Genomic DNA, 13,080 nt, shown 5'->3' on the forward strand with positions numbered 1-13,080 from the left:
TCCACTAGTGACGGTCCATATATCCTGGCCTGCGATTTTCACGGTCGTCGATGTCGTCACTGCAACACCCTCAGAGAATCCCAATCCACCGTTCATAGCAACTACCCGATGCCCATTCACAAACGCTATCCCAACTTCCCGACTGCCAATTCAACTCCCATTTGCCATTCGCCCCCAGGCCTGTGTATGCCCCGGCACGATTATTGTGGCACGAACTTCCCCAGCTGCGGTCCTCCACTCACTCAGAGCAAAGCAATGCCTTCGTGCATGAGTCATGGGTGTGCTTGCATGAATTGTTGATGGCGAGGGCGATGCACTCGCTGTGCCAGAGCCGAGAGCCTGAGTTTTGGACGTGCCTTGGTAGTTTCTATTGGCAAAGCGCCTGGCTTGTGATCCACGACCGGTCGACAAGTGCGTGTTTATCATCATTGATTGCAGGCCGACACTGCACACCCACAGGTTGGTGTCCAGAAACAGCAAAGTTGACGCACCAACAAGACCCAGAACTGAGTGGACATTGTGTCTGACAGTGTACAAATTCGTTTCGTCTGCTGGTCTGATAGTATCCTCGTTGGAAAATGGGTCGAGCGAGAAGGCAGACCACAAGTGAAGCTGCGGCCGGGTGGTCGAATACGGCTCAATAAATTCCACAACACAGTTTTTTGCCACGTGGTAAGATGCCTTGATTCTGACATGGCGACTCTGCAAGCGATCATCCACTCCGGTTTTGGGTGCGGGGGCTTCGTATGGTCTCTCAATTCTTTTACCATGAACAGGCGTGAGTTCTGAAAAGTTTGACCAAGAGTAGATACGAACAACGTCGCCATATAGGAGCACGAACCAGGCAGTATTCGGGTGTGGGAAGACGGCGCGGTGTGTTAAATTTTGTGCATCAGACACTTTCCCGTCCAGCCCAGGAGAGATTGGGCCGTCAGTGGCTGCGATGTCACCAACTGCAAGTCCCACAGTGGCCTCGACAGTTTGACGACCAGGAAAATAGGCCAACCCAGTCGGTATACTCCACAGTTGAGCAGAAGTACGACCAGCAACTAGTAACGTATCGGCGGCGGAGCTGAAAAACCTTTGCGTAACAGCTTTTTGATAGCGTCGGTCTAGAAGAATATTGCCCTGCTGAAGCTGTGTGTGAGCCGAAGACAGAGTCAGTGGCGCTTCAAACCTGACAACTAGAATACGCGCCGAATCATCGACAGACGCAATCATCTGTTGGGATGCGCTCAGTACAATTTCGCCAATCGCTGACCCAATTCCATGTCTGTAGAGAACACCGATTTCTCTCGCCCCTGCTGCTGATAATGCCACTACACTCCCATCTCTTTTGCCAACAATGATGAGGCTCCCGTCAGGGGATGCCACGATTGAACTCGTTATTTCTGGATGGTCAGGAGGGTGAAGCAACATCGTCCTGGATGCTTGTGAGCCAAACGTTTGGGCAGCCTCTGCGTCCAATCTCCCAGTCGAGCTCACCAAGTCATTCATACTCTTTCTGACCAAAGAAGCCGGAGCCCACACGCGGCCTTTCTTGCCACGAATGTCAACAAAGCGTACCCCATCTGAACTGAAGCAGAGACCACGGACAGCCTGGTCTAATGGGTGATTTGTGCGGTAGATGGGTACTAGAGTAGTGATAGCGCCATGGTGATCACGCTCGAATTCGAAAATTTCGACAGTCCCCTGATTGGTCCCCGCCCCGGGGCGTCTTCCATCTGGAGAGCAGGCGAGACTTTGGGCATGGACCTGAGGCCGACGGAGATGCAGTTCTTGCGTTAAGTAGTCAAAGACAGAGACTACCGTCCTCAAAGGCTGCCATTAGGGTACGAAATTCCGGGTCAGGGTTGAAGATGAGGTCATTGACTCCCTTGCTGTCGAATTTGGTGGCGCAAATACTAACCAGACGGAACTCGAAGATGCTCAGGATGAGAACTGGATGTGAACGATAGCCGACAGCGACAAATACCTCGTCAGAGGTAACGAGAAATGCTGCTTGAGATGGGGCTTGTGTCGGAATGATCGTGTGCGGAAAGGAGTTTGGTCTGTAGTCACTACGGTTGTCCGGATGATTCCAGCAAATCGTGTCAAACTCCTGTGTTTGTAGCTTCCTGCGATAGGGTAGGTCAGCGGTAAGCACACATTGGAGAGATAGGACGCTCGGTCACACACCATTTTGTGAGGACACTAGATTGGTGTGCCAATACGATCTCTTCGACACCGAGAAATATCATGGCCAGCGGTGGTGACATCATCGAAATTGTATGTCTCAAGGATCCCGACTGGGGATCCTAAATCACAAGGTGTTTCGCGCCGCAAGTAGCCAAAAGGGCGTCATCAAGGCTGAATGCCAATTTCTGGGCACGTTCAGGATGGCTCAAATAGCGAAGGCAGTGAAGAGACACCGGATCGTATAGCAATAACTGACCAGTTGCCAGACCAACGGCGAAATAACGCTCACCATGAGTCACGGTTGTCGCAGGACCACTTCGGAAGTCTATTGGAGTAAGACAATTGTCCCATGTCCCAGGTAGTACTCCTTGTACGGTAAGTCCTCTAGGAGCTCGCTGGTGGCTTGAATTTTTTTTTTGGAGATCTTTCTTGCAATGAATGAGCCAAAGGGGCACATAGGTAGAGCCAGCAAGTATATTGACGAGGGACATGTCAACAGCTGAGGGCGAAACTTGGCGGCCACACGGATGAGGTCAATCACCCAACCATCCACAAGTTGAATAGTAGGGTTGGCGGACGGTCCGTCTCTCGTTCTTCTACCAATATATTCCCGTAAATTTGTGGCTGTCTGAGCGATCACGGCCAGGTCTCCGGCTGCTGAGACATGTTCGATCCATTCTAGGACAGTGTTGCTCCGTAGAAACTCGCAGAGAGCGTCCGTGAGGTAGTCGTCAGATGATGCGGACAGGAAAACATAATTGGAGAAGAAGCGGCATGCGTAGCTAACCATAGAGGGGTCCAATGGCTGTGGTCTCGCTGCAAACTTTCCGAGTCCCACCGAACCCCCAATCGCTGACTGCTTCTCCGTAACTCTGGACTTGAGCACACTAGTGGAGATATATTTGAGAAGCAACGTACCAAGCAAGATATGCTCTTGTTCTTTGTTGATAAGCAATTGTTCGTCGACATTTGGTGTCAGTAGGAACTCTCGTACGGTTTCGTATATCATCTTCACTGTGCTGTTACTGTCAATGAATACGAGCTGTGCGCAGAGGTCCGGTACGGCTTTTCATGCATTCTGCAGAGTTTGCCCTACATCCAGCTTGACAGCACATCGTTGCTCCTGCAAAGTGAGTGGGCGGGATGAGAGTGTAACCCAAGTCAAGATGGACTTTGCAAGGGTAGCTTTTCGTTTCTTGAAAGTAATGGATTCCGTCATTCGACGATAGAAGGCGAACAGGTCGGCAGGCACCTCTTCCAACACACCTCCATGATCTCATCCTACCAGACATCCTCAAACTCTTGTACGACCAGTCGTGTCCAAAGAAAAGAGCCCCGGGATTTGGCAAATATCTTCTCACACATGCGCTCGCGGTCTTGGGGGTTGTCTGGCCTACCCAGCTCTTTTAGTCGCGTGTCCAGAAAAAGGTGCATGTCCTCGACAGTGTCCGTATCCGATAGCTTCTCTATCGTTGCCTTCTTCCGTCCTAGAGAGAGCAAGCCACGCTCAATGTCTTCCAAAAGTCGACTGGTAGTAAAAAGGTGAAGATCGTGGGGTATAGTGGCAAGAAACTTCTTGGAAAATAGGGAACAAAAACATGAAAATTCGTCCGCACCATCGATCACCCAAGAGTGGCTTGCCATCGACGGTATTTTGAACAGGTAGCCGTAAAGATGCGGCGCCAAACCACAGCTTCATCGGTCTTGTCCCAAGGCATATCGTCCTGGGCGAGCTTGAGCAAAGCGTCCCGAACAAGGTTGGCCTGGAGCGCCATCTGATAGGCCAAGGATAGGAAACATTCACCCAAGGTAGAGTTGCCAGTCTTTGAGTGTCGAGAAATGAAATAGCTGCAGAATGCATTGGGAGATTTGAGCTGTTCAATGATATGACAGGCAAGGATCGTCTTCCCTACGCCCGGTCTTCCCGTGAGCCAAAGAATCCCTGGGGCAGTGCCCGCCTTCCAGGCTGTGTAGGGTGGCCGACTGGTGAATCATTGGCATGACCCCGGCTGCTTGAGGACCTGCAGAGTTGCCAAGTCGGTCTCGAAGGAGTCTCCAGTTCCTAGAAAAGAGCGAAGGAGTGCAGCTGCTGTGGCATCGGACAGAGATGGAGCACTACTCAGCTGCAGGATAGGTTCAGACAGGGAGGATGGCTGCGGTGGCGGAGTCTCGGGCCGAGATGACCGTATTGCATCGACAGCTGTGAGAAGAGCATTTCGCAGCATCTTGTAGTTTGGGTCCGAGGGGCTGTCGAACTTGCAGACATGGCGGTGGTCAGCGTCCATTGCCGCAATTCTCCTCCTTGTGGAAACCGAGGGTTGCTGAGTGCCGCTCCACAACAATTTGATTCATGGCGCTCTTGGCAAGAAGGGTTTCGTAAAAAGACCAAAGACGAAGATCGGAGGCAATGATAAACCCCAGGTTTTTAACCTTTCGGATAATAATAACTTTTCTGGAACCGGAAAGGGGTGGTACCCGAGGTGCTGGACACCTCAGCCAATCATTGGGCCAGGGATATGGAAAGACCCATAAGCCCCCATACGACCAATCAGGAGGTGCTCAGTCTGATCAGTGGCCAAGACCACTGAGCACATCGATCATGAAAGGTTGCTCAGTCTGCTCAGCCGCCAAGACCACTGAGCACACTGAGCACATCGATCATGAAAGGTTGCTCAGTCTGCCCAGCCGCCAAGACCACTGAGCACACTGAGCAAGGTACAAAGATACTTCAGAAACATATGTAGATAGCTTCACATAAATAGGGGGCAGTGCCCGGCGCTCCCCATGTCGAGGAATCTGATTCCTCATGCAAGCAATCAAGTTCATTTGTCTACAATCTACTCTCAGTAGCTCTTTGTTAGAACGACCTGTTGTTGACAGTGAACCCCATGTCTGAGACGCTTGTCACAACCTTCGATCATCCTGTTATATTCACCTCCGGCGTACTGCCTTGCAGTCTGTATCCACTCCCGGTGCAGGTTGTAACACAAGGCTGCAGGGTCAGAGGGGGCTCACTGCTTGGCAAAGGTGAGCCGGATCACCACCGACCGCTGGTGAGCGGGAGTGATCCAGGTACGGAGGTACTTAGGGATTTAAGGTCTATATATACGGAGGAACTAGATAGCTCGTAGATAGTTCCGCAGTATGCAATTCAGATTGTATTCACGGTATCTTGTGTTTGCATTGAGCCATCTTGTTGTGCACTGTTTAGCTGCACCGAACCAATTGTCAGAAGTTACCTTCAACCTGTATCCCTTTCAGAGGTTCTGTACAGGGGTTCGTCATACCTCAGAGGCAATACAATGGCTTGAAATCAACAGTGTCCACTGAGGTCTGGGAACACGGTAACCGGAGTGGAACTCGGCTCCTTTGAAGCAATCCGAAGTCCCGGGAGGCCGGGCACCAAGGCTAGTGCTCTGCAACGGTGAAACGGTAGTGCAACGTGGCCTGAAACCTTATCTTAAACCACGCACTTAGCGGATGTTCGGACTCGAGGTTGGAGAGAGTTGTGGTGCGCGATCGACAGACCGAAAGCCTGTATAAGACTTCTGCTTCAGACTTTGTTCACTGCGATATTTCTTAGTCTTTAAGTTCAATCAACATACTGGTTCACCACATATTTTCTGTGCCTCACAAACTTACATAACAGTGATCATGTGACGAACCCCTATTCAGAACCTCTGAAAGGGATACTGGTTGAAGGCACTTCTGAACAATCCTGGTTCGGTACAGGTAAACAGTGTACAACAATGGCTGTCTCAATCACAATAGTCTGAATACCAACGATTGTGACTTGTATTGCATACTGCGGAACTGTCTATCTACACCAGCCAGTTCCTCCGTATATATAGACCTTGGGACCGTGAAGTGCTAACCCTGCTATGGCCCCGATCACTCCTAGCACATTGCATCCTGCAGAGTGCTCGTCGTGCTATGCCTTCGATCACCCCGAGCATCTTGCATCCTGCAGAGTGCTCGTGGGTCTTTGCGCCATAGCACTTCTGACCAGCCCCAATTGGCTGTCTCCTGACTTTCCTAATGATTGGCTGGGGACGTCCTGCGCCCCACATACTGTGCGACCTGCCGTTGGGTTAACTGTGACAGATCACCTTCTATATATTGTAGGGCGCCGTCTCTGCAATCCTTCTTCTTTCAGTGCCTCCGCTACTGTCGAATACTGCAATCAAAGTCTTCTTCGCTCTCAGTGTACTGCGTCGATAGTTATTCGGGCCCGAATTCCGCAGGCATCGATAGTACCCCTTTCGACATTTATTAAAATAATATTAAATAAATTTTATTGTTCATATTCTTATAAAATAACGTGGGCCTAGGTTTATAGGTTTTTATTTCCTAGTAAATTAGTTTATCAAGGCCTGTATCTCTCTTTTAGGGCCTATTTACTATCCTTTACGGCCTCTTTAACTATCTATCGATGTATAGGTCAGTGGCTTTATATACCACAAGCGGTTTTCAGGCCCATTGTCTGCTGTCTCTGTTGTATCTGCTGCACCCCCGAACATGTTGCTGATGGTGAGGCAGTGATTGTTGTTGGCGCAGATCACAGAGCTAATGAAAGCTGTCAAAAATGGATATCTGGTCCCTTTTTCAGACTCACATGCAGACTGCATCACAAAAGCGCCAACTCAATTTCGTGAAATGCGCTTGAAACATTACGCAGTACACAAATACATCAACCACACGTGGCACAACCTCCTTCAACACGTCTGAAATCAAGAATCGCAAGAGCATGGAACCTTCTTACTCTGTGCCTTTGGTGATTCCATCATGGAACTTTTCTACCAGCCGTTGGATTTCGTCAATGGCCCTGTTATGGCTGTCAGCGGGCTTTCCCTTGGTTGCTTCGGAAGGAGATACATACATCTGAACATACTCCTCCTGGGTTGAGAAGAGTGCCGCAGCGTGCAAGTCGAATCGTCTGTTGGAGTAGTCTTCCGTTAGTAACCGCGGCCCTTATTCTGTCAACGCATTCCAATACAAGAAAAGATAAAAGACCTTACAGAGCATACAGAGCGTTCCTAGAATCGTAATCCTCGGCGGGTTCAGCCTTTGGCACATGTGAATGGTACTCGTCAAAGTACAAACGAGTGAACTGGTTCCTTGCCGGCCGCCAGTTGCCCAGTTCATACTCATAGTGAGCCCAAAATGCAGCGGGATCATACACGATTCCTTCTTCTGTCTCTTCGTTGACAATACTGGCATTCCCACACCATAGATCACCATGAACCAGAGACGGTATTATGGTGCGACCACTCGTCTCCAGTGGGGGCAACAGTCGTGGAATTACCTTGTCGAAGAGGTCAGGGAGCAGAGAGTCCAGCTCGTCATGGGGACCTGCCCGGTCTTTACGGACTTGAAGAACATTTCGTAGTCCATTGGCAAAAGATTGCTCCCAACTGTTGTGCCAAGTGCTATCCTGGGGCAAGTCTCCGTTGTACGTAGTACAATGGAAGCCAAACTTTCCTTCGGGAGAACTACCGCTCGAATACAGCCGCGCAAGCTTCTCGCAAAATGACACAGGCTCAGGCACGCCATCCGTAAAGTCATAGAATTTGCAAAGGTAGAAATGAGAATCTTCCTGAGTTTTGAGACTGCCCCAAGCGATGGGTAGTGGACAGAAATCAGGCGTGATAGCAAAGATGGCCGATGTGCCCAATGCTTCGCGGCCGTGAGTTCCAACAGAAACCTGATCTTTCTGACTAGCTACGATGCGAGAGATCAGTAGTTGTTTGCGAACTTTTAAGCTTCACCTTCATGAAGTAGCTCTCCTTGTTGCCGTTCGTCGTAAGAGTATCAACGCGGAGAGCTTTGGCCCAGGCCGATTCTCCATGGTGGCTGACATTGACTATCTCAGCGACATTGGGAAGGACTGGATGAGACGCATTAGAGACATAGCGCAACATTGGATGAAATGCCCAACGAACCGTCCAAAACAGCTCGGTCCAGCTGAAAAACTGCACCTTCGTCCCCTCTCACAAAAGCTTCGCTTTCCATGGGCAGACGGAATAAAAGACAACAAAACTTCGAGTTGAGAGATTGAGACAAGCCCCACGAAGAAGACAAATTGCTCAATAATCAGGTCTTTGTGAAATATCGTGCAGCCGAAGAGGGGTCGGGTTGTTGAAGTTGCAAAGCAGGCAGGGGTAACCCCGGCCCAGGTTTGTCTGTCATGGGCCGTCCAGCGAGGGATACCAATCGTTCCCAAGTCTGTTCAACGGGCTCATCTGGAACAAAATCTCCATCTCACAAGGATGCCCGATGATCTATTCAAAATCGTTGATACAGTTTCATCGGAAAAAGGCCCGATTCGCTTCCTGGACCCGAGCCGCCACCTCTGCTTCGACATCTTTGACGAAGAGAACGACCAGCCAGTGGAGAATAAGGCGCCCTGGGGCTAGATCCATCATGTGTCCGATTGGTGACAGATGACGAGGTCTCGGGAGAGGCCTTCAGCGTACGTGGATGAAAGTCAGCCGCCAGATGCTGAGTGGTTTTTAATCTGAAGCCGGGTTGATGCAGTTCGCGAAGCTGGGGCCAGGTTGGGGGTACACGCACCACTTGTTTTCCAGTGCATGTCGATATCAACACTGTGGGAAGCTGGTACCCCTACTTCGAGCTCCTTGGTCACACCACTGTTGTGAACCATCGCGAAATCAACCGGCGTCACGGACACCGACATATTTGCAGGCACCACTTTCTATTTGGCAGCTCCTCATTGATGCGCTTTATCCGCGTCCGATCTCGATCCTCCATTCACAGCTCTTTTGCTTTCTTGTTGGACGATTATGAACGATCTTCCGCCGCCCTCTCCGTCTCCATCTCTACATCGGAATCAAAAGTACTTCGGTAAAATGCAGTTTCATCCACACCTACCTTTCCCCTCATTCCACAGCAGTTGTATCAAGACGGCGCCCCGCATCAATAGATAGTGTTCACCGTTACAAGTTATCCATTCTCAGTGGGTGCAGGGTTCAAGGGCTTGTGGGAGACTGGAGGTGAACGTACCCCTGCCCCGGCTCGCTGCAGTTAAGCACATTTGGGCCAATGCAACAGCCTCAAGATATACACTGATAGGAATTGGTCAATCGTCATTATATGTCTTCTTCGATGCGTTCCACAGACCGTAGCTCTTTTCCTGACTCGCTGACGCCCAATGTCTCACCGCTTCTGGGCCTTCTTAGCCCCTGCTGCTGCTCGCCCAAAACGGACAGTCTGCAGGGTCGAACCCCTCAACTCTTGGCTACGAAGACATGCGCTGGCAGGCCAAAATGGCAGGAAATCCCCACCAGGGATAACAATCGAGACCAAATCCGTTTCCCATCCGACACGCACACTTGCTAATGCAGACCACCCTGTACCGTACTGTACGATTCTTCACGATCCGATCCGATGTGGCGCCATGGAGCGGGAGCACGTAGGGGCCGGATGTCGAAAGGCGGGACGTTTTCCGGGACCGATGCGTGGCCAGGCCACTCCAGTGGCTTTGCGGGATCAATCCGATGGGCTTTTCGGAGTTATTGGTGGATAGGTCTTGCCTCTACTGCGTCTTTCTTGGTGGTTATCTAGAGCGGTCTTCTGTCAACGGGTTTTAGCGGTGTCGCTTATTGCTTGTCTTGTTGTTCTTCACTCGTCTACTGTAAACCCCTGAACCCCTGAACAAGACCCACTGTTTCCACGACAGCCCAGAACAACATCAACACCAGACAAGACATATTAGAGTGCCTCGCCTCGACTAACGAAAGCTAATTTCGACATCGTTCGTTCTCATGCCAAGATGTATCCCGATAAATCCACCAAACAAGGTTTCTCTTCCTCGAGATCATTCCGGCGATCAGGCACCGGATCAGATCTTCAGCCCCTCAACTCGGCTCAGACGGCCGCCCTTATCGTCTTTGGGGTTCTCATCGGCCTCATAACGACGGGGATAATAATCTGGTGCTGTTGCTGCCGTGGACCAGGCTGGCAGCGCAGATCTAGCTCGAGATCCAGAGTCAAGATCATCCGCATGTCTGGGCCACGAGGCGAGAAGGGTGAGAAGGGATCACCAGGACCGATGGGGATGCAAGGGCTACCTGGTCTCCCAGCACCAGCAGTCTTTCTACCTCTTCCCGCCTCGGCAGCGCCAGTGCCGATTCGCCCTCTGGGGCCAAGGGGGATGCTTCCCGGTGCGCTTCCTGGCATCAACACGGGTGCTGGCGGGACCACCAAGCAGAGCAGCAGAGAGTGCTCCCCGGAACGCAAACACAATCCCCTCCATATACATCCACCACATCCTCATTCTCGTCCACAACCGAGCATACCACCAACACAATATTCTCTACCTCCCCACCTTCAAAAGTTTGCTCAGCCCCTCACCCCAGCGGCACCGTCCGTCTCGCAACTACCATCACAACCATTACCGCCATCAAACACCCAAATCCGACCATTGCCATTGCCGTCACAACCACCGCTGCGAATCCAACCCCTCCGCATTCCTCCACCAACCCTTCCTCACCCCCAGCACCGCTACTACCAACCCAGGCCCCCCATCGCAAAAATAATCAACGACCACGCAGCAGGCGTCACCAGGCCATTGCCGCTAGCCCTCCCAATAGGTCGCCACGGAATGGTAAATCTTGCCTTGAAGTACCAAGTCCACAGCGAGAAGGGGGCATCCAGTCAGCCGGTATCCTTGAGGGGACTGGAGAGCGGGTACCAAAGTGCGTATTGTGAGAGTAGTGCCGAGTCTGACGACGGGGGGGAGATGGGATACGAGTCGATGGAGAATTTCGGGAGGGTGGAGGAGGATCGGAGGGGGAGATGGGCGAGAATGGGGGTGTAGGTGTCTGCATACGGACTGGGTTGGCAGGCGTTTGGGTTGGGTCTATTTTGTTTTGGAGGAATATGATTGCATATCGGCGTTCGGATCTGGTTTTGGGGTTGGGAATGGGAAGGGTACGGGATTTGGGACATGGCATTATGCATTACAGATTGACAGCATTTTTTGTTTGTTTGAGCATTATTCGAGATGGGCCTTGCGGGCGTATATCCCGTTTAGCTGTATAAAGAGACGAAAGCGTCTCTTTGTGATCTATGTAGCTGGGTAGCTGGCTACAAAATACAACAAGTAAAACTCTGAGCAACCGCCGCTGACCTTGTCATCTACTTTCCTCGCCCTGTTCATGCCGTGGCTGTGAAGAAACAGCAACCATGGGAATCGAATCATGGCTTGTCTCTCCAAGTGGGGTAGAGTCTTCAGGTCCGTCGTCTGTTGCTACGGTAATGTTGGAAGATACTGGGTCTGCGGAGGTGGCTCTATGAACCTCCTGAGATGAATGTGGATTTGGCGGTGAGCCAAGCTGGCAAGGAAAATGACGAAAATGTCCTGAAACCATGGAGAACAGACCCGAGTTTGGGACAAAGACAGGAATAACTGGTTGAGTCTCAGAATGTGGCTTGTCACTAAAGCTGCTTTACATGCGACCCTTCTGGGCACTTCGCAAACTGCCGTCCTGGTGAATCTTGAGAATAGGCCTTGGGTTGGCAACAGCCTCCCATAGCGATCCCCGTCCGTCTGCCTTTGCCTTGTCATCCTCCCTTCTGAAGAACTCCTCCACGCTCTTGATCCTGTTTGGGTGGATCTCGTCCAGCAGGGCGTAATCCCTCTTCACCACACCCTGATTCGATCCAGACCCCTGCCATAATCTCCAAAACCCGGTGAAGTTGTCCTTCAGGTTCATAAGTGCCGGGCTCGTACTATCCACCGTATATCCAGTGGGTAGCGAGGCGGTCATACCCCAATGCCCAGTTGAAAAGTACATCTCGAGATCAACATCAACATGCTTGGCCTTGTGTCCAGTAACCTTCTCAAAAGCGCTGGCCACCTCCGAGTAGTGGATGTGATCAACCGCCACCGCCAGGTTCATCCCATCCGCCCTCTCGGGGTTGTCAAACAGCCACCTGACATAATACGCGCAGTCATCCAACGAAACATGCGGCACCCCTCCCTTCTCCCCCAACGGCACCCTCCAAGTCACCACCTGTTCCCCCGAAGCCTCATCAACTTCCACCCTTGGCGCCATAGGTGTAAACGGAGCAAGCGCCATCTCGATATACGGCCCAGTCGTAAACAGCGCAGCCTTCATCCTCTTCTTGTTGGAAGCATTCTGACTCAGAATCCACTCCCCCATCCGTCCCTTCCCATCATAGTGACCGCACCGAAACCTCGCGTCATACCCACCGAGCTTGTACCCATAGTCAAGATTACCATGAACATAAAACTTGATTCCGCACTCAATGGCGAGTTCATAGCAGCGGTAGGTCCAAAAGGTTTCCATTGCCTCGCCGGTTGCAAACCCGTCGATGTTGATGAAGGCGCCCCAGCAGCCTTGGAAGCCGGCGCGGAGGTCAGCTTCGGAGGTGAAAGTGCCGGGGATGAGACTGACGTCGGGGCTGAGGGTGAGGAGGTGTTTCGCGCGTCTGGAGTTGGGGTCGCGGGTGAGGACTCGGACGGCGTAGGCTCCGTCTTGGACGAGGCCTATGATCACGGGGATGCCTTGGGCGCCGGTGCCGCCGATGATGAAGATGGTTGGTTTGGTGGACATGATGTGCGATGAGAAGGATTTGGTGAGAGAGGGTTTGGATTGTTCGGGTGGGAGGATGATGAGGTGTTACACAGCGGTAACTCTTGCTCTTTAATACCACTTCTTGAGCCTCTCTTCACATGTCAACTGAGGGCCAGGCTGACACTGCTCAGTCATCATGAAGACCCGAAGCCAGGATGGAATGATGAAGCCATGGATTATCACTAATCTGCGTAGTCATCGGCCCCTTACAAGTCAAGTGCAGAGAATGTCTCCCTCGCCAAGTCTCGCTAACACATACGATCAGTAATCCTCGTTGCTC

General features: G+C 51.5%; 4 protein-coding genes across 4 annotated transcripts; 1 reads left to right on the top strand and 3 right to left on the bottom strand.

The window, feature by feature from the left end:
• Positions 1-1,792: 1,792 nt before the first annotated feature.
• Positions 1,793-2,258, bottom strand: QC762_100400 (uncharacterized protein; the record flags this gene model as incomplete). The annotated part of the gene is made up of 2 exons (XM_062884416.1): positions 1,793-2,117; positions 2,179-2,258. 2 exons carry the CDS (start codon positions 2,256-2,258, stop codon positions 1,793-1,795), a joined length of 405 nt encoding a protein of 134 aa, XP_062747251.1.
• Positions 2,259-6,936: 4,678 nt separating this feature from the next.
• Positions 6,937-8,190, bottom strand: QC762_100390 (uncharacterized protein; the record flags this gene model as incomplete). Its single annotated transcript, XM_062884415.1, has 5 exons — positions 6,937-7,003; positions 7,058-7,114; positions 7,197-7,882; positions 7,947-8,065; positions 8,121-8,190. 5 exons carry the CDS (start codon positions 8,188-8,190, stop codon positions 6,937-6,939), a joined length of 999 nt encoding a protein of 332 aa, XP_062747252.1.
• A 1,780-nt stretch (positions 8,191-9,970) lies between these two features.
• RCD-1 (Regulator of cell death-1 (rcd-1)-like protein) lies at positions 9,971-11,017 on the top strand (the record flags this gene model as incomplete). The annotated part of the gene is made up of 1 exon (XM_062884414.1): positions 9,971-11,017. The coding sequence occupies one exon, from the start codon at positions 9,971-9,973 to the stop codon at positions 11,015-11,017; it is 1,047 nt and encodes a 348-aa protein (XP_062747253.1).
• A 631-nt stretch (positions 11,018-11,648) lies between these two features.
• On the bottom strand, positions 11,649-12,779 carry QC762_100370 (uncharacterized protein; the record flags this gene model as incomplete). The annotated part of the gene is made up of 1 exon (XM_062884413.1): positions 11,649-12,779. The coding sequence occupies one exon, from the start codon at positions 12,777-12,779 to the stop codon at positions 11,649-11,651; it is 1,131 nt and encodes a 376-aa protein (XP_062747254.1).
• Positions 12,780-13,080: the final 301 nt, after the last annotated feature.

The sequence above is a fragment of the Podospora pseudocomata genome (genome assembly GCF_035222375.1).
Source record: "Podospora pseudocomata strain CBS 415.72m chromosome 1 map unlocalized CBS415.72m_1.2, whole genome shotgun sequence".
Taxonomy (NCBI): Eukaryota; Fungi; Ascomycota; class Sordariomycetes; order Sordariales; family Podosporaceae; genus Podospora; species Podospora pseudocomata.